The sequence below is a fragment of the Bos mutus genome, chromosome 23 (assembly GCF_027580195.1).
Source record: "Bos mutus isolate GX-2022 chromosome 23, NWIPB_WYAK_1.1, whole genome shotgun sequence".
Lineage (NCBI taxonomy): Eukaryota > Metazoa > Chordata > Mammalia > Artiodactyla > Bovidae > Bos > Bos mutus.
In genome coordinates, this window is record NC_091639.1 from 21,579,303 (window position 1) to 21,604,396 (window position 25,094).

General features: G+C 37.0%; 2 protein-coding genes across 2 annotated transcripts; both read right to left on the reverse strand.

Annotated features, from left to right (window-relative positions):
* Window positions 1-3,378: 3,378 nt before the first annotated feature.
* On the reverse strand, window positions 3,379-4,317 carry LOC102282905 (olfactory receptor 2B11-like). The gene has a single exon (XM_014483475.2). The coding sequence runs from the start codon at window positions 4,315-4,317 to the stop codon at window positions 3,379-3,381; it is 939 nt and encodes a 312-aa protein (XP_014338961.2).
* Window positions 4,318-22,381: 18,064 nt separating this feature from the next.
* LOC138984948 (olfactory receptor 10C1-like) lies at window positions 22,382-23,344 on the reverse strand. Its single transcript, XM_070360954.1, has one exon. It carries the CDS (start codon window positions 23,342-23,344, stop codon window positions 22,382-22,384), a length of 963 nt encoding a protein of 320 aa, XP_070217055.1.
* Window positions 23,345-25,094: the final 1,750 nt, after the last annotated feature.

Here is a 25,094-nt window from a genome sequence, read left to right on the forward strand (position 1 = left end):
ATACTGCCATCAAAAACAATATAAACCATCACCTCCAAAGACTCCTTGTGCTCCACGCATTTTTTTTTTGTTTGTTTGTTTGTGAGATGAGCACTGGTCATGAGTTTGTGCACTTTAAAACTTAAGAGGGCAGAAATCCATTCTTTGAAGATGTATTTTGTCACTATTGATTTCTGAGTGGAAGACAATTACAATTCTGAAATGAGTTGTCTTTACAGGTCTAAAAGATAAAGAAGTGATCTAAACAGCTCTAAACAGTCTCTATAGCTAAGTTTTCAACTTAAATCTTGAATTTTGTACTCTAAACAGAAGTTACCATTTTGTCTAAATAAGATTAAGTTAAACAAAGGTTATCTTAACTAATAAAAATGATCAGAGATATTATGTAACCTCACAGAATTTTTATTTTTCTTGCTTTGTGTGCATGTTTATGTCAAATTTAAAAACCTTTTATGGCACATCAGCTGCCTATCAGCCAACTTTTAAAGTTGTTTAGAATTATTTGTGAAGTAAATATACCAAAGTCCATTTGTCTCAGGAACTGGACCAAGCACCAAGACGGTCTGTTCTGTTTCAAAAAAATGAATCTGTATTGCAGTTAATTCTTGTTCAGGAAAACATATGATTTATCATCCAATAATTTGCTTAGACCTTGATTTGCTAGACCAGAAGACATGCCAGAAATATCTAAATCACTCTTGTTGTTCTTACCCATTAATTTTTCACTATACAGCATTATGCTGATTTCTGTATTGGCAGGCAGATTCTTTACCACTGCACCACCAGGGAAGCACTGTAATGTTGATTTCTAACCGTATTTTAAACACCAAATAAATGTAATATCCTTTAATTTGCTTTAAAAAATGTGATGTTTTATGACAGAGTTTGAAGTTCGATGTGAGTCCTAGAACTAATTTTGACACTTTCAACTTTTAACGATACAGATTCTAAACCTCAAAAATATGCTTACATTGTTGAAGTAATCAATTTTCTGTCTATTCTAGAAATACAAATATTTTCTTTTTCATCCTGATTCTTGCACAGTTTCAAAAAGCATTCCTGGCTGTCCCCACTATGCATGAACTGGTTCCATGTTGTGGTTCATTATTAACATCACTATCTTGTTCTCTCACTGATTCAGAAGGCTCATGCTTATGATATATACAAGGAACATTAAGAAATCCATATGTTTTGTCCAGATATTTTATTCATTTTATATTTAATGATACATTCCTTAGTTAAAATTATAAAACATTGCACACTTGCTTGTTAGAGTAACAATGTGAGATAAATTGAGTGGATAAACTTTTGGCCATAGGAAACATCACTACAAACAAAGCTAGTGGAGGTAATGGATTTCCAGTTGAGCTATTTCAAATCCTAAAAGATGATGCTGTGAAAGTGCTACACTCAATATGCCAGCAAATTTGGAAATCTCAGCAGTGGCCACAAGACTGGAAAAGGTCAGTTTTCATTCCAATTGCAAAGAAAGGCAATGCCGAAGAATGCACAAACTACCACAAAATTGCACTCATCTCACACGCTAGTAAAGTAATACTCAAAATTCTCCAAGCCAAGCTTCCGCAATATGTGAACTATGAAATTCCAGATGTTCAAGCTGGTTTTAGAAAAGGCAGAGGAACCAGAGATCAAATTGCCAACATCTGCTGGATCATCAAAAAAGCAAAAGAGTTCCAGCAAAACATCTATTTCTGCTTTGCTGACTATGCCAAAGCCTTTGACTGTGTGGATCACAATAAACTGTGGAAAATCTGAAAGAGATGGGAATACCAGACCACCTGACCTGCCTCTTGAGAAACCTGTATGTAGGTCAGGAAGCAACAGTTAGAATTGGACATGGAACAACAGACTGGTTCCAATTTGGGAAAAAAGTATGTCAAAGATGTACTCTGTGGGAGAGGGAGAGGGTGGGAAGATTTGGGAGAATGGCAATGAAACATGTAAAATATCATGTAGGAAACGAGTTGCCAGTCCAGGTTCGATGCACGATGCTGGATGCTTGGGGCTGGTGCACTGGGAGGGCCCAGAGGGATGGCATGGGGAGGGAGGAGGGAGGAGGGTTCGGGATGGGGAACACATGTATACCTGTGGCGGATTCATTTTGATATTTGGCAAAACTAATACAATTATGTAAAGTTTAAAAATAAAATAAAATTAGAAAAAAAAAAAAAGATGTATATTGTCACCCTGCTTATTTAACTTATATGCAGAGTACATCATGAGAAACTCTGGACTAGATGAAGCACATGTTGGAATCAGAATTGCTGGGAGAAATATCAATAACCTCAGAAATGCAGATGATGCCACCCTTATGGCAGAACGTGAAGAACTAAAGAGCCTCTTGATGAAAGTGAAGAAGGAGAGTGAAAAAGTTGGATTAAAGCTCAACATTCAGAAAACTAAGATCATGGCATCTGGTCCCATCACTTCATGGGAAATAGATGGGGAAACAGTGGAAACAGTGTCACTTTATTTTTTGGGACTCCAAAATCACTGCAGATGGTGATTGCAGCCATGAAATTTAAAGACTCTTACTCCTTGGAAGGAAAATTATGACCAACCTAGACAGCATATTCAAAAGCAGAGACATTACTTTGCCAACAAAGGTCTGTCTAGTCAAGGCTATGGTTTTTCCAGTGGTCATGCATGGATGTGAGAGTTGGACTGTGAAGAAAGCTGAGCCCCAAAGAACTGATGCTTTTGAACTGTGGTGTTGGAGAAGACTCTTGAGAGTCCCTTGGACTGCAAGGAGATCCAACCAGTCCATTCTAAAGGAGGGATCAGTCCTGGGTGTTCATTGGAAGGAATGATGCTAAAGCTGAAACTCCAGTACTTTGGGCACCTCATGCAAAGAGTTGACTCATTGGAAAAGACTCTGATGCTGGGAGGGATTGGGGGCAGGAGGAGAAGGGGACGATAGAGGATGAGATGGCTGGATGGCATCAGTGACTCGATGGACATGAGTTTGAGTGAACTCCGGGATTTAGTGATGGACAGGGAGGCCTGCTGTGCTGCAATTCATGGGTCACAAAGAGTTGGACACGACTGAGCGACTGAACTGAACTGATTAGTTTATATTATAGTTTACAGTACTTCAAAAAAATTGTTTAACAGCCATTATTTCAGTATATATCAAACAGAATAATTTTTTAAATATATTTCCACGGAATGCCCTTACTGGTGTGTATTAGCCAAGTATCACCCTTGCCTAAGAATATGAGAAACATGGCATGTTTTGCAAGAAGAACATCTATTAATAACATGATATGGGAAAGTATGAGAAAGGATTGAGTTATTAAAGAAACCTCTATATACTTACTAAATTGGTAAATACTTTCATCTAATGTCTACCAACTATCACTTGGAAGTGAAAATGCTCCTCATCAGATTGCCCAGTGCCCCCTTTACATCTTTATTCCTCAGAGTGTAGATGAAAGGGTTGAGTGCAGGAGTCACCACTCCATAGAAGAGAGCCATGAACTTGGGCTGGTCTCTTGAGATGGAGGAGGGGGGCTGAAGGTACATGCTGATACCTGGGCCATAAAATAAGAAAACTACAATGAGATGGGAAGAACATGTCCCAAAGGCTTTTTTCCTTCCCTCCGAAGATTTAATCTTAAATACAGCATGTCCAATACAAGCATAGGATATTAGAATTAAGCATAGTGGCACAGCTAAGAAAAAAATGCATACCACTGAGAGTGTGAGCTCATTAGCACCCTTTTCACCACAGGCAGTCTTTATCAGAACAGGAATCTCACACAGCAAGTGATCCAGGGTATTGCGACCACACAGTGGTAACTGTAAGGTGACAGTGGCCTCTGAGACAGCATAGGTCATTCCATTCAGCCACACGGTGGCCACTAATAAGATACAGACGCGCTGATTCATGATGAGGGTGTAGTGTAGAGGCTTGCAGATGGCCACGTAGCGATCAAAGGACATAACAGCCAAAAGCAGACATTCTGTGCCCCCCATTGTGTGGAAGAAATAAAGCTGAACTGCACACCCCACATAGCTGATTGTCTTCTTAGACATTCCCAGGTTAAAGAGCATCTGAGGGACAATGCTTGTGGTGTAGCACATGTCCAAAAAGGAGAGGTTGGTGAGGAAGAAATACATGGGACTGTGCAGACGGGGGTCTAACTTGGACACCAGAATGATGGCTATGTTTCCCATCATGGCCATGGGGTATGTTATAAGCAGAATAATGAATAGAGGAAGCTCTAGCCAAGGACGGTCAGTAAAGCCTAGTAGAATAAACTCTTCAGGATGGCTTTTGTTATTTGGTTCCATTATCTTCAATTTGTTTCACCTATAGCAGGAAGGTAGCAAGAAAGGTAGAAAAAATTTGAGAAATGATAAAACAGAATTATGTAGCTCGCACCATTAAGCATCCAGTCATAGGAGGTTGAGTATAGTAACTAACTGGAAAAAAGTCAAAGTGAAGTCGCTTAGTCGTGTCCAACTCTTTGCAACCCCATGAACGGTAGCCTACCAGGATCCTCCGTCCATGGGATTTTCCAGGCAAGAGTACTGGAGTGGGGTGCCATTTCCTTCTCCAGGGGATCTTCCTGACCCAGGGATCAAACCTGGGTCTCCCACATTGTAGGCAGATGCTTTACCATCTGAACTGGAGGAGAGGACTAATGAAACAAATGTGACACTAGGTGACTTAATTTCTTTTCAAGAGTCTACAGAATAAAGGTAACTAGCTTAAGTAACCTAACCTTTTTGAAATTGAATTTTCTTTTGTGTATAGTAAAGATGCTGTGCCTATGTCCTTGTGCTATGGTGAGGATTAAATGTCAAGTAGAAATGACTGTGTTTTATATTCTCCAAAGGAATGCTTTCAAACTATGTTTGCATACTTATCAGCTGAAGATGCAGCTAAAATGAAGTTTATTGGTTCCTATATTCACATGTCTAGTAGAGTAGATGTGGCATGGGACCTAGGAATCAGGTAGTTTCTTTTCAGAATCACTGCTGCAAGGTATTACTGAAATATTTAGACTAAAATCGTTAGCTATAGCTACAGCTGTAGCACAAGAAGAAGGTGGGGAAAACCCTGCACTTAAGCATCATCAAGGTAGCCTTGTTCAGATACAAGTATATTATTATAGTTGAAGAGTTACATCATCCGCATAGGAACTGACAAGGCAGGTTTTATTCAAATCCATCTTAGTAATTTATAATTGAAAAAGAAATTTAAACATTTTTGTGCCAGTGTCCTGAAATATAAATGGAGAGGATTTAGCTATGACATGTTTTCCTATACTCAGAATTTTGTTTTGGAATGTAAATTTTCTTGCCCAACTACATCATTTAAACTGGGCAATTGGTTTTTCATGTTAAATTTTAATCATCTATCTTGCAGGAATTTTTCTTTATTGAGTGGGCTTATCCTGTTTGTACATAAGAATTTGGATAGTTATCAATGACTTAGTTAATTGTCAGTTCAATTGCTCAGTTGTGTCTGACTATTTGTGACCCTGTGGACTGCAGCACGCCAGGCTTCCCTGTCCATCACCAACTCCCAGAGTTTACTCGAACTCATGTCCATTGAGTCAGTGATGCCATCCAACCATCTCATCCTCTGTTGTCCCCTTTTTCTCCCACCTTCAATCTTTCCTGGCATCAGGTCTTTTCAAATTCAAATGAGTCAGTTCTTCGCATCAGATGGCCAAAGTATTGGATTTCAGCCTCAGCATCAGTCCTTCCAATGACTATTCAGGACTGATTTCCTTTAGAATTGACCAGTTGGATTTCCTTGCAGTCCAAGAACTCCAAGAGTCTTCTCCAGCACCACAGTTCAAAAGCATCAATTCTTCAGTGCTCAGCTTTTTTTAATAGTCCAACTCTCACATCCATACATGACTACTGGAAAAACCATAGCTTTGACTAGACAGACCTTTGTTGGCAAAGTAGCTACAAATCTAATCTTTATGTCTAGGGAACTGGATCAGGAGGCAAATCTTTATTCCTGTTCAGGATAGGAGACTTATCAGTTTAGGGGCAACAGATTACATTTGTAGGGTTGCAGAGCAAAGTTCTCACATTCACTAGTTCATCAAATCCTCAAAGCCATCCTGGGAAGTGTCACATAAGATTACTCAGGGCCAAGATGTCACCATGGCTCTTTGATTTCACACTACCCCAGGTCAGGTGTGTGAAATACAATAATAAAATAATAATTCCAAGTAATCCTTGATGAGTGCTGTGTGTCAGACACTACAGGAAGCATTTTACATCCATTGACTCATTTAGTATCTATCCCTAAACCTCATGACAAAGGAAATATTAGTATCCATATTTTAAGATATAATTAATCATTTATCCCTATTAATAGCCTAACAACTATGAATGTTCTAAAGATCAAAAAGCAATCAATTTCTTCAACCAGGTAGGAGATAATGAGAGTAAAAATTCAAATTTAAAGATTCCAAAACTGTATATTTAATCTATAATCCTATCCTAGATCTCTTTCTAGTCTTTTCCATGTGATTCTCATGATATTTCTTTACTTTTAAATCTCAAATATCATGACATTTTAATCCAACTTTTGAAGTACTTCCAGTGATTTTTCCATCACTGTTTAACCACATAGGGATCTCTTTATCTGTGAAGGTTTAATGTCCACTACATTTTATTGTAGTATATCTTTTACTATATAATTTTCATTACACAGTATTTTATTTATATTTACAGTGACTTTAAAGTTATATGTGGAAAAAGATTATTGAAGAAAGAAAATATTTTATCTGATTTCACAACATCTGGATCAATCATGTAGACAAGTTGATCCACCAGATTTTTACTACATATTAAAAATGTTCACATAATTGACTACAAGATGCACATTTAATTCAGGTATTTAATATTTGTCAGATTTAGTGTTTATTGGGCTTCCCTGGTGGCTCAGATGGTAAAGAGTCTGCTTGTAGTGCAGGAGACCCAGGATTCATCCCTGGATCAGGAAGATCCCCTGGAGAAGGAAGCAGCAACCCACTCCAGTATTCTTGCCTGGAAAATCCCAGGGATGGAGGAGCCTGGAAGGCTACAGTCCATATGGTTGCAAAGAGTCAGACACGACTGTGTGACTTCACTTTCACACTTTTATAGTGTTTATTAAAATGTACATGCTTTTAATGTAGGTTCAAATGAGAGAATGAGTTTGATTACAGAGAAAAATCTAGTTTCTTTCTACAACACCACACTAGTTATTTCCAACGTTTAAAGAAGGCTCTCAGAATTGAAATGCTTTCTGATTTTCCTTCAAATATTTGGCACTATGATGTACACACATTCCAACCTTTCCTAAGAATAGATAGATTTTAAAAGAAGAGTCTTTTTGCTTACCCTTATTTTGATAAATATCATTTAAGAAAAAGAAGTGTGAGACATCAAGGAATGCACTTGATTTTTCAAATTTTCAGAGAAGGATTAGAAACTGGAGTGTGCAGATGAGTACTTAAGAAATAGCTTCAGAAGTGTGAGTTTTCCATTTGATAAAATGCTGCCACAAAGGAAAAAGCCCAGCTTAGGAAGACCTTAGTAGATAATGTCAAGAGTGTCCTGTGGGTGTGCAATTTTATTATATTCCTGAGACCCTTGGGCATTATTTTCAAACAGCGTATTTATCGTTATCTCAGATGAGTTAGCAGACAAGGTTCCTTGGGACAGAGTTCTCCATGGGAATGCTCCTTATGTACGTTTGTTTACCTTCTGAATTGAGGTTTGTATTAAACCTCCTCTATTGCTAGATTTGTTTTATTTTTTTTTTTTTAAATTCCAAGAGTTTATTTTATTTTATTTTTAAACTTTACAATATTGTATTAGTTTTGCCAAATATTGAAATGAATCCACCACAGGTATACATGTAAATAGACTCATTTGATTTCCCAACACACTGGAAACTAATTTTATTTTATTCACTTATTTTCCTTTTAACTGTATGTTTTATTTTCATGATTTTTAAAATTGAAGTATAAATGACATATATTACATTATTTTCAGGTGTACAATATGATGATTTGACATTTATATACATTTCGATCACAGTAAGTCTAATTACCATTGATCATTATACAAAGTTACAATTTTTTCTTTGTGATGAGATCTTTTAAGATTTATTTTCTTAGTAATTGTCAAATTTGCAATGTAATGATATTGACCATATTCACAACGTTGTACATTACATCCCCATGACTAATTTATTTTATAGCTGGAAATTAACCTGTTGATTCCCTTCACCCTCTTTTCCACCTTTCAACCCTCATCCTCTCTGGCAAACACCAGTCTTTTTTCTATAAGACCCGTTTTGTTTGCTCATTTGCTTTTTAAAAAATATCCCACATACAGTATGTGTCTTTGTTTGTGTGACTTATTTTCTTAGCATAACTTCCTCAAGGTCCATCTGTGTTATTACAAATGGCAAGATTTCATTCTTTGCTTATGGCTAGGTAGAATTGCGTTGTGTATGTGATACTACATCTTCTTTATCCATTTTTCCATTGATGGACACTTAAGCTGTTTCCATATCTTAGTCATTGTAAATAAGGCTGCAATGAACATATAGGTGCATATATCTTTTTGAATTAGTGTTTTTGTCATCTCCAGATACACACCAAGAATTGGAATTGCTGGATTATATAATAATTCTATTTTCAATTTTTGAAGGAATGTCCATATGATTTTCATAGTGTCTCCACAAATTTTCTTTCCCATGAGTTGTGCATATGTTCCTCTTTCTCTACATTCTTCCCAGCACTTATTATTTCTTGTTCTTTTGATAAAAGCCATGTGAGAAATGTGAGGTCATACTTTTGGTTTTGATTAGCATTTCTCTAATAATTAGTCATGTTGAACATCTTTTCATGTGTTTGTTGGCCATCTGTATGTCTTCTTCAAAAAACTGTCTATTTGGAACTTTTACTTGTTTTCAGTTAGATTGTTTGTAGTTTTGTTATTAAGTTATATGGGTTCTTTATTTTGGATATTGTTTTTATAAATTTTTCTGTATAATGATTTGTAAATATCTTTTCCCATTCTCTAGGTTGCATTTTTTATTCTGTTCATGGTTTCCTTCATTGTGAAGAAGCTTTTATGTTTGATGCAGACTCATTGGATTATTTTTGCTTTTCTTGCCATTGCTTTTGGGGTTAGATCCAAAAAAACTACTGCCTTGAGTGATGTCAAGGAGCTTACTGTCTACACTGTCTTCTGGGAATTTTATATGTTTTCATCTCATATTGGAGTCTTTAATCCATTTTGAGTTAATTTTGTGTATAGTGTCAGGTAGCAGCCCAGTTTCATACAAAAAAGATCTTAATGACCCTTGTAACCACAATGGTGTGATCACTCACTTAGAGCCAGATATCCTGGAGTATGAAGTCAAGGGGGCCTTAGGAAGCATCACTATGAACAAAGCTAGTGGAGGGGATGGAATTCCAGGTGAGCTATTTCAAATCCTAAAAGACGATGCTGTTAAAAAATGCTGCACTCAATATACCAGCAAATTTGGAAAACTTATCAGTGGCCACAAGACTGGCAAAGGTCAGTTTTTACTCCAGTCCCAAAGAAAGACAAGGCCAAAGAATGCTCAAACTACTGCACAATTGTACTCACCTCACATGCAGGCAAAGTAATGCTCAAAATTCTCCAAGCTAGACTTCAACAGTACATGAACTGAGAACTTTCAGATGTTCAAGCTGGATTTAAAAGAGACAGAGGAACCAGAGATCAAATTCCAACATTTGTTGGATCATCAAAAAAGCAAGAGAATTCCAGAAAAACATTTACTTCTGCTTCATTGACTATGCTAAAACCTTTGACGGTGTGGATCACAACAAACTGGGAAATTCTTCAAGAGATGAGAATACCACCACTTTACCTGCCTCCTGAGAAACCTATATGCAGGTCAAGAAGCAACAGTTAAACTGGCCATGGAATAATGGACTGGTTCCAAATTGGGAAAGGAGTATGTCAAGGTGGTATATTGTCACCCTGCTTATTTAACTCATATGTAGAGTATATCATGCAAAATGCTGGGCTGGGTGGAGCACAAGTTGGAATCAAGATTGCTGGGAGAAATATACATAACCTCAGATATGCAGATGACACCATCCTTATGACAGAAAGTGCAGAGGAACTAAAGAGCCTCTGATGAAAGTGAAAGAGGAGAGTGAAAAGCTGGCCTAAAATTCTACATTCAAAAAACGAAGATCATGGCATCTGGTCCCATCACTTCATGGCAAGTAGATGGGGAAACAATGGAAACAGTGACAAGTTTTATTTTCTTGGGCTCCAAAATCACTGTAGATGGTGATTGGAGGCATGAAATTAAAAGACACTTGCTCCTTGGAAGAAAAGCTATGACAAACCTAGACAGCATATTAAAAAGCAAGATGTTACTGCTGACAAAGGTCTGTCTAGTCAAAGCTATGGTTTTTCCAGTCATCATGTATGGAGGTGAGAGTTGGGACTCTAAAGAAAGCTGAGCGCCAAAGAATTGATGCTTTTTAACTGTGGTGTTGGAGAAGACTCTTGAGAGTCCCTTGGACTGCAAGGAGATCCAACCAGTCAATCCTAAAGGAAATCTGTCCTGAAGATTCCTTGGAAGAACTGATGCTGAAGCTGAAGCTCCAATACTTTGGCTACCTGATGTGAAGAAATGACTCATTTGAAAAGACCCTGATGCTGAAAAAGTTTGAAGGCAGTAGGAGAAGGGGATGACAGAGGATGAGATGGTTGGATGGCATTACCAACTCGATGGACATGAGTTTGAAGAAGCTCTGGAAATGATTGACAGGGAAGCCTGGCATGCTGCAGTCCATGGGGTACTGAAGAGTCAGACGTGAATGAGTGACTGAACTGAACTTCCAATTTTTACAACACCATTTGTTGAAGAGACTGTCCTTTACCACATCATTATTGCTTTTTTTTTTTTTTGCCATAAATTAACCAACCATATGTGGGTGGGTTTGTTTATGGGCTCTCTATTTTGTTACATTGATTACTATGTCTTTTTTGATGCCAGTACCATACTGTTTTGTTTTTTGTTGATTCTTAATATAGTTTGAGATCAGGAAGATACATGCCTCTGGATTTAGTCTTCTTTCTTAAGATTTTCTTTGACTATTCAGGAACTTTTATAGTTCCATAGAAAAATTTACAATTGTATGTTCTAATGTTGTGTAAAATGCCATTTGAATTTGATAGGGAATTCATTGAATCTGTATATTGTTCTGGGTAGTATGGATATTTAAATTAATTCCATCAATCTGTGGAATATATTGCCATTTATCTGTATGTCCTTCAGTTCCTTTTTCAGTGTCTTGTAGTTTTCAGTGTACTGATCTTTCACTTCTTTGGTTAAATTCATTTTTAGGTATTTTATTATTTTTAATGCAATTGTATATGGGATTGCTTTCTTAATTTTTCTTTCAAATAGTTGTTAAACAACAACTTAATATATCATCAGAGTAAAGCTATTTTGAGTAAATGATTCTGGAGGATTTAAATGTGAGTTCCTTCAACACCTTATTTTGTTTATTTGTAGAATATCTCACATAAGACTTAATATTTCTGACCATACAATGAAGGGGCATAAAAATGAGCTGGCAAGAAAAAAAAAAAACCCCATAATTGGTCTTTCCAGTGAGGAAGAATAAAGTGACATTAAAAAATTCTTTAGAACATTTAAAAACTTTTCTAATATAAGGACTTAAGATAGTCTCTCTTTCAACCCTTCACTCTCTTTCTCTTAATCTCTCACTTACACATAATAGTAGTCAGATTTGTATATATGCCTTAAGATTACAAAGTTACACTCATAGATTCCTTGGAAAACCAGGAATAAAACCACCATATAACCCAGCAATCCAACTCCTAGGCATATACCCTGAGGAAACCAAGATTGAAAAAGACACATGTACCCCAGTGTTCACTACAGCACTCTTTACAATAGCTAGAACATGGAAGCAACTTACACGGCCATCGACAGATGAATGGATAAAGAAGTTGTGGTACTTTTACACAATAGAATATTACTCAGCCATAAAAGGAATGTATTTGAGTCAGTTCTGGTGAGGTGAATGAATCTAGAACCTATTATACAGAGTGAAGTAATTCAGAAAGAGAAAGATAAATATTGTATACTAACACATATATATGGAATCTAGAAAGATGGTACCAAAGAATTTATTTGAAGGGCAAAGATGGAGAAACAGACACAGAAAACAGACTTTTGGACATGAGCAGAGGAGAAGAGAGGGTGAGAAGTATGGAGAGAATAATATGGAAACTTATATTACCATATGTAAAATAGATAGCCCATGGGAATTTGCTTTATGTCTCAAGAACTCAAACAGTGGCTCTGTATCAGCCTAGAGGGATGGGCTAGGGAGGGAGATCTGAGGGAGGTTCAAGAGGGAGGAGACATATGTATACCTATGGCTGATTCATGTAGAGGTTTGTTAGAAAACAATGAAATTATGTAAAGCAATTATCTTTCAATTAAAAATAAATTAATTAAAAACTTAAATTCTTACGTACAAAAAAATTTCACTCATATCCATGAGTATATTATATATTTTGAAAAAAGCAAATTTAGATGTACTGAATAACAGTTATAAACAGATATCTCTCCTTGAACATTCTCTTTCATGGCTTATAATCCCACTATCCTTTCCCTAAATGTAGCCACTAGTATAAAGTGAATCATATGTTTGTTCTACTTTACAAGTGTGATGGGTGGATATATTTCATTCCTCTTCTGTCCAGATCCCCTCTTTATTGCATTAGGTATGTAGAAGGACGGGCACTCATCTTCTCTTGTGAGAACTCCAAAATTACAACTTGTTGCTGAACAACCATCGACAGGAGAATGTTGGATCAAAAAAAAAAAAAAAAAAAAATAGCCCATGTCCAAGGGCAAAGAAGAAGCCCCAACATGATAGTAGGAGGGGCAAAATTGTGTTTAGAATCAAACCCCATACCTGCCAGAGATGCTCAGAGGGCTCAAACACAATCTTGTGCACACCAGAAGAACTCACAGAGAATGAGCCAGACCTGCCTGTGAGTGTTTGAGTGTCTCCTGTGGAGGTATGAGTGAGCAGTGGCCTGCTGCAGGGGCAGGGGTTCTGGGTGCAGCAGACCTGGGTATGGCATAAGCCCTCTTGGAGGAGGTCACCATTAACCCCACAATAGAGCCCCCAGAACTTACACAGGACTGGGGAAACAGACTCTTGGAGGACACAAACAAAACTTGTGTGCATCAGGACCCAAGAGAACGGAGCCATGACCCCAGAAGAGGACTGACCCAGACTTTCCATGAATGTCCAGGTGTCTCCAGATAAAGTGTTGGTCGGCAGTGGCTTGCTGCAGGGTTGGGGGCACTGAGTGAGGCAGGAAGTGGAAAGCCACTTCAGTATTCTTGCCTTGAGACCCCATGAAGAGTATGAAAAGGCAAAAAGATAGGATACTGAAAGATGAACTCCCCAGGTCAGTAGGTGCCAATATGCTACTGGAGAACAGTGGAGAAGTAACTCCAGAAAGAATGAAGAGACGGAGCCAAAGCAAAAACAACACCCAGTTGTGGATGTGACTGGTGACTGAAGTAAAGTCCGATGTTGTAAAGAACAATATTTCATAGGAACCTGGAATGTTAGGTCCATGAATCAAGGTAAATTGGAAGTGGTCAAACAGGAGATGGCAAGAAGGAACATCAATGTTTTAGGAATCAGTGAACTAAAATGGACTGGAATGGGTGAATTTACCTCAGATGACCATTATATCTACTACTGTGGGCAAGAATACCTTAGAAGAAATGGAGTAGCCCTCATAGTCCACAAAAAAGTCTGAATGTACTTGGATGCAATCTCAAAAATGACAGAATGATCTCTGTTTATTTCCAAGGCAAACCATTCACTATTACAGTAATCCAAGTCTATGTCCTAATCAGTAATGCTGAAGAAGCTGAACTTGAATCATTCTATGAAGACCTACAAGACCTTATAGCACTAACATCCAAAAAATGTCCTTTTCATTATAGGGGACTGGAATGCAAAAGTAGGAAGTCAAGAGCTACCTGGAGTAACAAGCAAATTTGACCTTGGAGTACAGAATGAAGCAGGGCAAAGGCTAATAGAATTTTGCCAAGAGAACGCACTGGTCCATAGCAAACACCCTCTTCCAACAACACAAGACAAGACTCAACACATGGACATCACCAGATGGTCAATACCAAAATAAGACTGATTTTATTCTTTACAGTCAAAGATGGAGAAGCTTTATGTAGTCAGCAAAAACAAGACCAGCAGCTGAGATCATGAGACCAAGGCTCGGAGATCATGAACTGCTTATTGCCAAATTCAGACTTAAATTGAAGAAAGTAGGGAAAACCACTAGACCATTCAGGCATGCCCTAAAACAAATCCCTTATGATTATTCTTTGGAAGTGACAAACAGATTCAAGGGATTAGATCTGATGGAAAAGAGTGTCTGAAGAAATACAGATGAAGGTTCATAACATTGTACAGGAGGCTGTGATCAAGACCATCTCCAAGAAAAAGAAATGAAAACCAGCAAAATGGTTGTCTGAGGAGGCCTTACAAATAGCTGAGAAAAGAAGAGAAGGAAAAAGCAAACGTGAAAAGGAAAGATATACCCATCTGAATGAGAGGTCCAAAGAATAGCAAGGAGAGAAAAGAAAGCCTTCCTCAGTGATCAATGTAAAGAAATAGGGGAAAACAATAGAATGGGAAAGACTAGAGATTTCAGCAAGAAAATTAGAGATACCAAAGGAACATTTCATGCAAAGATGGGCACAATAAAGGACAGAAATGGTGTGGGCCTAACAGGAGCAGAAGATATTAAAAAGAGGTGGCAAGAATACACATAAGAACTATACAAAAAAGATATTCAAGACCCAGATAACCATAATGGTGTGATCACTCACCCAGAGCCAGAAATCCTGGAATGCAAAGTCAAGTGGGCCTTAGGAAGCATCACTATGAACAAAGCTAGAGGAGGTGATGGAATTGCAGTTGAGTTATTTCAAATCCTAAAAGATGATGCTGTGAAAGTGCTACACTCAATATGCCAGCAAATTTGGAAAACTCAACAGTCTCCACAGGACTGGAAAAGGTCAGTTTTCATTCCAATCCCAAAGAAAGGTAATGTCAAAGAAATCTCAAACTACCACACAATTGCATTCATCTCACATGCTAGTAAAGTAATGCTCTATATTCTCCAAGTGAACCGTGAACTTCCAGATGTTCAAGCTGGTTTTAGAAAAGGCAGAGGAACCAGAGATCAAATTGCCAACATCTGCTGGATCATCAAAAAAGCAAGAGAGTTCCAGAAAAACACCTATTTCTGCTTTATTGACTATGCCAAAGCCTTTGACTTTGTGGATCACAATAAACTGTGGAAAATTCTGAAAGAGATGGGAATACCAGACCACCTGACTTGCCTCTGGAGAAACCTATATGCAGGTCAGGAAGCAACAGTTAGAACTGGACATGGAACAACAGACTGGTTCCAAATAGGAAAAGGAGTACGTCAAGGCTGTATATTGTTACCCTGCCTATTTAACTCCTATGCAGAGTACATCATGAGAAACACTGGGCTGAAAGAAGCACAAGCTGGAATCAAAATTGCCGGGAGAAATATCAATAACCTCAGATATGCAGATGACACCACCCTTATGGCAGAAAAAAAGCCTCTTGATGAAAGTGAAAGAGGAGAGTGAAAAAGTTGGCTTAAAGCTCAACATTCAGAAAACAAAGATCATGGCATCTGGTCCCATCACTTCATGGCAAATAGATGGGGAAACAGTGGAAATAGTGTCAGACTTTATTTTTCTGGGCCCCAAATCACTGCAGATGGTGATTGCAGCCATGAAATTAAAAGATGCTTACTCCTTGGTAGGAAAATTATGACCAACCTAGATAGCATATTGAAAAGCAGAGGCATTACTTTGCCAACAGTGGTCCATCTAGTCAAGGCTATGGTTTTCCCAGTGGTCATGTATGGATGTGAGAGTTGGACTGTGAAGAAGGCTGAGCGCCGAAGAATTGATGCTTTTGAACTGTGGTGTTGGAGAAGACTCTTGAGAATCCCTTGGACTGCCAGGAGATCCAACCAGTTCATCTTAAAGGAAATCTGTCTGAATATTCATTGGTAAAACTGATGCTGAAGCTGAAACTCCAATGGCCACCTGATGAGAAGAACTGACTCATTGGAAAAGACCTTGATTCTGGGAAAGATTGAAGCTGGGATGAGAAGGGGATGACAGAGTTTGAAATGGTTGGATGGCATCACTGACTCGATGAACATGAGTTTGATAAGCTTCAGGAGTTGGTGATGGACAGGGAGACCTGGCGTGCTGCACTCTATGCAGTCATGAAGAGTTGGACATGACTAAGTGATTGAACTGAACTGATGTCTTATTCTGTGCTGTACCTCAAGTGAAATTAGAAAAAGAGACTCTGTAATACATAGGAGCTATGACTCCTGTGTGATACCTCCAGGAGCTATGACTTTTGGTTGAGCAACACAGGCAACCTCATGTTTCCCAGCTGCTGCTGCTGCTGCTAAGTCGCTTCAGTCGTGTCCGACTCTGTGCGACCCCATAGACAGCAGCCCACCAGGCTCTCCCGTCCCTGGGATTCTCCAGGCAAAAACACTGGAGTGGATTGCCATTTCCTTCTCCAATGCACGAAAGTGAAAAGTGAAAGTGAAGTCGCTCAGTCTGACTCTCACCGACCCCATGGATTACAGCCCACCAGGCTCCTCCGTCCATGGGATTTTCCAGGCAAGAGTACTGGAGTGGGGTGGCATTGCCTTCTCCGGTTTCCCAGCTAAGAGGGAGCAAATGGAAAATAACACAAATTTGTTTTTCTCTCATTCTCTAATCGTCAACTGTCTGCTGTCATTGGCTGAACCCAACCAGAAGCCATAAATTAAGGAATTCTTTAATTCTTTTGTTTTGAATACTTGAAGTATACATGAGGTATCCAAATCAAAAGAACTTAAGAATTCTTTGATACCTCAAGCCTTAGGTTTGAGAGAGACTCCTAAATGTGACAAGTTCCAGGGTAGTGCATGTGTAGTACACATATAGAAATCTTTTGTTGATGTTTAAATTCTTCTCACACCTTTGTCAGTTCTTCCTTTGTTCAACTTTTCTCATTTTCCCAGTTGGAATGTGCATCTATTTTATGCTGGGATCATAGCTGATATAACTCTCCATTTAAAAACAGGCCAAGATCATTTCTGGCTTCCATACTGTTTATTTTTGTTTTTTTTTTTTCCCCAAACTTTGAACTTTTTATTTTTTATTGGGGTATAGCCAATTTTCAGTGTTGTGGTTGTTTCAGGTGAACAGTGAAGGGACTCAGCCATACATATACATGTATCCATTCTCCCCCAGACCTCTCTTATTCAGGCTGGCACATAACATTGAGCAGAATTCCCTGTGCTATACAATAGGTCCTTATTGGCTATCCAATTTGAATATGGCAGTGTGTACATGACCTTTCCAAACTCCCAACTGTCCTGTCCCCCTGGCAACCATAAGTTTGTCTTCTAAGTCTTTGAGTCTCTGTTCTGTAAGTTCTTTTGTATCATTTCTTTTTAGTTTCCACATTTAAGGGATGTCATACTATATTTCTCCTTCTCTGTTGGCTTCCAGAACTTTGGAATTACCTTTTCTCCCACTTAAAATGCTGTTTCCCTGATTTCATCATGGCTGGCTTCTTCCTGTCTTTCAGTTTGAGTTTAAATATCACCTTCTAGGAAGGAATACCCAATATGAATTTACTACCCAGTATCTCAATATCATATTCTTCTAAAATTTCAATCAAAAGACAATGTATTTTCTAAATTATTTTGCTTTCCAAGTATATCCAAAATTATTTTGCTCTGAAAGATGTAAATTTCATGACACTAGTAACTCAAAACATATAATAGAGTCATCTTCTACATATTATGTCAGTTGATTTTTATACACACATAGAAACCTTTTCATGGCAGATAAATTGATAAATCAACAATTAAAATATATTTATTTTTTATATAAAACATATCTGAAATACTTTTGCTACATTCCATATATTTTGGTATGCTGTGTTTTCATTCTTCTCAAATTCTTTGCTAAGACATTTATTTCTTCTGAGATATTTATTATTTATGAGTGCATTATCTAATTTCTACATACTTGTATATTTCACAATATTTAAAAAATTTATACTAATATCATTTCATTGTGCATAGAGAACATACTTTCAGTCACTTAAAATTTATTGTGATTTTTTCATGGCCTAACAAATGATCTACTCTGTAGAATGTTCCATATGCAATGAGAAACATATGTATTCTGTTTTTGTTGGGTGAAGTGTTATGTAGATCTGTTAGTTTTAGTTTGCTTATATTTTTCAAATCTTCTCTTTCTTTGCTGATTTTATGTCTAATTGTTCTTTCCATTATTTTAAGTGGGGTATTGAAGTTCAACTATTATTGTGGAATTAACTATTTCTTCAATCAGTTCTGTTAGTTTTTACTTTACATATTTTGCAATATGTTACTAGATACATATGTGTTTGTAACCATTATATCTTCTTGATGAATAGCATAAATTTTTCACTATGAAAAGGTTTTTTTTTTTTTTTACTCTGGTAACAATTCTTTTCTTTATGTCTTTATTCTGTTATTAGTATAACTAAATAGTGCTGTCTTTTCCCTTTATCTTATTAGCATTTTATTGAAGTATAGCTATTTTAGAATATTATAGAAGTTTGAAGTATATAATATAGTGACTCAGTATTTTTATAGATTATCAGTTCAGTTCAGTCTCTCAGTCGTGTCCGACTCTTTGTGACCCCATGGACTGCAGTACTCCATGTCTCCCTGTCCATCACCAACTCTCAGAGTTTACGCTTACTCATGTCCATTGAGTCAGTGATGCCATCCAACCATCTCATCCTCTGTCATCCCCTTCTCCTCCCACCCTCAATCTTTCCCAGCATCAGGGTCTTTTTCAATGAGTCATTTTTTTGCATCAGGTGGCCAAAGTATTGGAGTTTCAGCTTCAGCATCTGTCTTTCCAATGATTATACTCTATTAAAAATTATTACAAGAAAATGGCTATAGATGACTGTGTTATACAATGTATTCTTGTTGCTTGTCTATTTTATACATAGTTTGTATCTACTACTGCTAAGTCAGTTCAGTCGTGTCCGACTCTGTGCGACCCCATAGACGGCAGCCCACCAGGCTCCCCCGTCCCTGGGATTCTCCAGGCAATAACACTAGAGTGGGTTGCCATTTCCTTCTCCAATGCATGAAAGTGAAAAGTGAAAGGGAAGTTGCTCAGTCGTGTCTGACTCTTAGCGACCCCATGGACTGCAGCCCACCAGGCTCCTCCATCCATGGGATTTTCCAGGCAAGAGTACTGGAGTGGGGTGCCATTGCCTTCTCCATAGTTTGTATCTATTAAGCCCATACTAATCCCATACTTACTCCTATCTTGCCCCTCCTTTCCCTCTTTCCTTTGGGAATCTCTAGTTTGTTCTCTATATTTGTGAGTTTGTTGTTACATACATTTGTTTTATTTTTTAGATTCCAATAGAAGTGATGATATGGACCATTTGTATCAATATTTCAATATTTATGTTATATATATATATCCTTTATCTCCTTTATGCATTCAAGTGTTGATGAACAGTAAGGTTGCTCTCATGTCTTGGAAAGAAGATGCTGCTATGAACATTGGACTGCATGTATCTTTTCAAATTAGTGTTTTTTTTTCTTCAGGTGTATCCCCAGGAATGGAAATCCTGGATTGTAGTATATGTTGTATTTTAGTTTTTTGAGAAACCTCCATAATGTTTTTCATAGTGACCGCACCAATTTATATTCCCATCATGAGGAGTTTTCTTTTCTCCACATCCTTGCCAACGTTTGTTGTGCATACATTTTTTTGATGATAGCCATTCTGATGGGTGTGATGTAACATCTCATTCTGGTTTTGATTTACATTTCACTAATAATTTGTAATGTTGATCTTTTAATGTGCTTGTTAGCCATCTATACGTCTTCTTTGGAAAAATGTCTATTCATGTCTTCTGCCCATTTTTTTGATTGCATTATTTGTTTTTTTTGATACTGAGTTGTATGAGCTATTTATATATTTTGGATATTAATCCCATACCAGTCATATCATTTGCAAATATTTTCTCCCACTTAGTAGGTTGTCTTTTGGTTATGAATAGATTGTTTTCTTTGCTGTGAAAAAGCTTTTAACATTAATTAGGTCCAATTTGTTTGTTTGCTTTTTTTCCTTTTGCCTTTAGCATACAGTTTTAAAAAATATGGCTGTGATTTTACTGAAAGAGTGTTCTGCCTATGTTCTCTTCTAGAAGTTTTATGATTTCTGGTTTTACATTTAGGTCTTTAATTCATTTTGAGTATACTTTTGTATACTCAAAAAATATACTTATTTTGAGTATACATTTGCATTTTGTATATGATGAGAAGAAATGTTCTAATCTTATGCTTTTACATGTAACTGCCCAGTTTTGATATTTTTGAACTTATAAGCCTTTAGAAAATTAGTAAACCAAGTAAAAATGATCATGCTATACAAATTGTTTTTACTTGCTTTAATTTTTAATAATCATTTTTCTAGATTAATAAACACTTTGAATAATAATCCCTAATGCCTGCATATAATTCTTGCCTATTTCTATAGCATAATTGTTAAATAGTTATTTTTTCATGTTCATATTCTTTCCATTTTTTGTTAATTTTACACAGATATAAATAAAAACTGCAATATATTATGTTTTGGTCTTCAATGAATTATATAGCTTTTGGTAAAATGTGTCCAGTAAAACAAATCTTGGTCATTAGTGAACATCACTACCATCCCCTAATCGTAACATTATCACATCTTCTTTTTCTTTTTCAGCTTTATTGAGATAAAATGGAAAAAATTGTCAAGAGTTAAAACGTAAGGTGGATAATGTGATGATTTTATATATGTGTTCATCGTGAAATGATTGTCAAAATCAAGTTAAAAAACATCACCTCATGTAGATATCTTTTGCGTATGTGTGTGGTAGGAACACTTAGGTCTATTCTCTTAGCAAAGTTCAGGTATACAATTCAGTATTATTAACTACAGTCAGCATGCTATATGTTAGATCACTAAAATTTATTCATCCTATTTGTAAGTTGTCATAGCAGCAGAGTTCTCCATTCCTGTCATGTTATCACTACTGTATGGGTAGTTGCTAAATCTTCATAGACCACAGCTCTTCCCCAAGGACTAGAGTTCAAATCCAAGATAGTTTCTTCTATAGATGCCTCGAGATACTAGATTTTGTTGTAACTATGTTCATTTCTCTTAAGAGCAAGTTTTGGATAATTTCCAAATATATCCTGCCAGGATTCATCTGCACATTTGTACATGTCGTAAATTACATAAAATCATTAAAATTATTTATATTAATTATTTTAAGCTCAATTTTCTTCTTTCATCCTTGAATTTAAATATGATTTCTCTTTCTTTTCAAAAACATTTTTTCTATGGGGACTCTTGGTAAAAATTTTCTCATGCTTTTCTTTTAATATTCTGCCACAATTACCTCTGAATTTTAAGAATTGCTTTTTTGAGTTTTATCCACAACTCAAAAAAGAATTATTTGACTACTTCATATACCAACAATTAAGGATGAAGAATTTAAAACATTTTTATGGAAGAAAGTAATGAACATCATAGAGTTATTAAGGAATTAAGAGCCATATGGGACTGGCATATGTGGAAGCACTGCCTCAGTGACCATGGCAGAAGTCATATTGACCTCTCAGAGGAGAGAAAATGCCTCAGAGTATGAGTGAGAATTTCCTAGGCTTCTGAGATAGATTCTGGTAATTTATACTCTAAGCCTGTACTTTAGCCTAGACTGAAATGTTTTAGAAAGCCAGTCTAGTATTAGATTCACTTATTAAAATTCATTGGTAGCCAATTTCCTTTCAGAATTTGGCAATTAGAACTTTTGCTATAAGAAGAGAACTATCTCCAAAATTAAAATCACTGTTACAAAAGACATTTCTTACAAAACACCTTGACAAGTACAGAGTTTCCTTCCTTCCTTTCTGTCTTCCTTCCTTCTTTCCCCCCAACCTCCTACACTCCCTCTCTCATTCTCTCCCTCTTTCTTTCTTTCTCTCCTTCCCCCTTCCTTCCTCCATCCATACTCCCTCTCTTTATCCATATCTTTCTTAATTTTCTTCCTTCCTCTGAGGTTGAGTGTGCATCTTTTTCAAAGAAATTTGTGTGGTCCTTTGGTATCTACCCGTGAGTCAAAACATTTTTCTTGCCCAGAGTTCTCCGAAGAGCTGTCTTGACTTCCTTATTCCGTAAGCTGTAGATGATAGGGTTGAGCATGGATGTCACCACAGTATAGAAGAGGGCCAGGAGTTTATCTACCCCAGGTGAATGGCTAGCCTTGGGTCTCAAGTAGGTGACAGATGCTGAGCCATAGAATAGTGTTACTACCAGTAGGTGGGAAGAACAGGTGGAAAGAGCTTTTTGACGGCCTTCAGGGGAGGGCATGACCAAAACAGCAGCTAGAATTCTGCCATAAGAAGCAATGATTAATAAAAATGGACTGGAAATGCAAAGAATGGCTGCAACAAAGACTGCAGCCTCATTATGGGATGTATCCCCACAGGCTAGTGCCAGAATAGGGGGGAGGTCACAGAAGAAGTGGTCTATTTCACAGGGGCCACAGAAGTCCAAAGAAAAAATATAGTTGGTTTGGCCCAAGCCTACTATGCAACCCACTCCCCAAGAAATCATTGCTAAATGGACACACACTCCATGACTCATTTGTGTTGCATAGTGAAGTGGGGAGCATATGGCCGTATAGCGATCAAAAGCCATGGCTGCCAAAAGACAGCACTCACTGATACCAAATAATGTAAAGAAAAACATCTGTGTAGCACAGCCCTCCCGAGAGATTCCTCGGGCCTCACTCACAAGGTTCTGCAGCATCTTGGGTATAGTAGAGCAAGTGTATCCAATCTCCAAGAGAGACAAGTTGGCCAGGAAGAAGTACATGGGGGTATGGAGGGCTGGATTGGTCCAGATGGCAAGGGCTATGAGAGCATTGCCTGTCAGTGATGCTAAAAACATGAATAGAATGAAGGAAAATAAAAGGAAACACTGTTCAGTGACCTCAGAGAATTTGACAAATGCAAAGTGTTTCACAGACATGCTGTTGTCTTGCCACAAAGAACAATTGAAACTCATGATCTGAATAAAAGAAAGGCAAAGTCATCAGAAAGATAGTTTCAGATAGAAGTATACATCTTTATATTACTCTTAACAAGCTCTAGTGAGTCAAAGAGATAAATTTCTTACCTATAATTTAAATTTAAATAGTTTGGGAGTTACACTCATCCTGAAACCAAATCCTATCCTATGTTCACTGTACCAGTTGATTTGTCCAATATATGTCTAGTCAACAAGCATAAATTGGAAAAAAAAATTCAGTACAATTTTCTTCACCCCTTCATTTTCTCAAATAAACGTCTTATGATTTCTATTTCTTTCCTCTTCTTTGGTTGCTTAGTTGCTTTCTTTAGTTGTTCACTCAACAAACATTTATTGAACATTGAGTATTTTCAGATTATTTTGCATTTACTGTTGTCATGGGATTAAAAGGTAGGAAAAAAGGGTCAGAAATAAGTGGACTGATTCAAAATTCTGTTAAATATGGAGTAACAAACCTGCATGATGACAAGAACCCTTGATGGGTATGATTGTTGAAAAATTTGCTCATACATAAAATATTATAATGCATTTATGTTATTTAAAATAATTTATATATATTTACCTTGCATTGTATCTAATTAAATTAACTAATACAATTTAATATCTATATTCGACATGTAGCAAAGAAATTCAGTTAAGGCTGTGGCAAGAAAAAGAGACAATTGTTTACTTATCTTTTTTTAAAACCCCAAACATTTTCTTATATATCTTTACTTCTAAATAATAGCCTATGTTGTTGCATAAAAGCTCTGGATGTGGAGAAGTTATCATCTGTTTTGTCAGTTAAACACACAATTTTTTTTTTTTAAACTAATTCTATCCTCCTGTATTTGGGAAGAACTGCAGCTTTCTCAGTGAGACTGATGGAAGAACCAAGGGGGAAATTCTGACCAAAAAAGGAGAATACCTGACTCTTTCCTAGGTAGTGATATCGCAAAGATTTCATTTCATAAATATCCTTGCCCATTTAGGCTGTAGACATAAATGCAAAAGCCTGTGTTGGGGGTGAAAGTCGGGGGATGTGGGGAATGGGAGAAACCTAGTTGTGGAAGGCACACAGGGAGGGTTGACTGCACAAAGGCTAATGCATGCTGTTAGTCATTCTATATTCTCAGATGCACAGGATGAATAAACAGTCATCCTGTGTTAAGTGCTTTTTAAAACCTCATGAAATTCATAGATATTTGAAAAAATAAGTTGTCCAAAATAGTGAAGTGAGTGCTTTGAAATATTTAAATGGACTTAAGAATATTAATAAAACTATACCAGGTAAAATCTGATTTCTTCATTGCACTTTCTATTGTTTTCAGGATTTGCTCTGTTGACCTTTGTGCAGGGACCTTGAGACACATGTAGTAGAGGTCAGCTTTATGTTCATAGCAAGAATGTTTCATTTTAATCATTGTTACAGAAAAAGAGCAAGATGCTCAAGGACAGGTGTCAGGAGTCTGCAGAAAGGACCATCACAGGCAGTATAACAGTTTGGACAGACATTTTTCTGTCTCTCACCTGATACATTTTCTTGACCTAAAGCCTCTGATTAATCATTTCTGTATGAAGTAAGGATGATGAAGCCTTTCCAGTCTTGCTTGCTGAGTTGTTTTGAGTTAAAATGGAAACATTATAGAGGGAAACCATGAATGAAAAATAAGGAATTAAAATTCACTTTTATCATCATCTAAATTCAACTCATATGGCCTGCAGTATTCCCTATTATCACCAGATT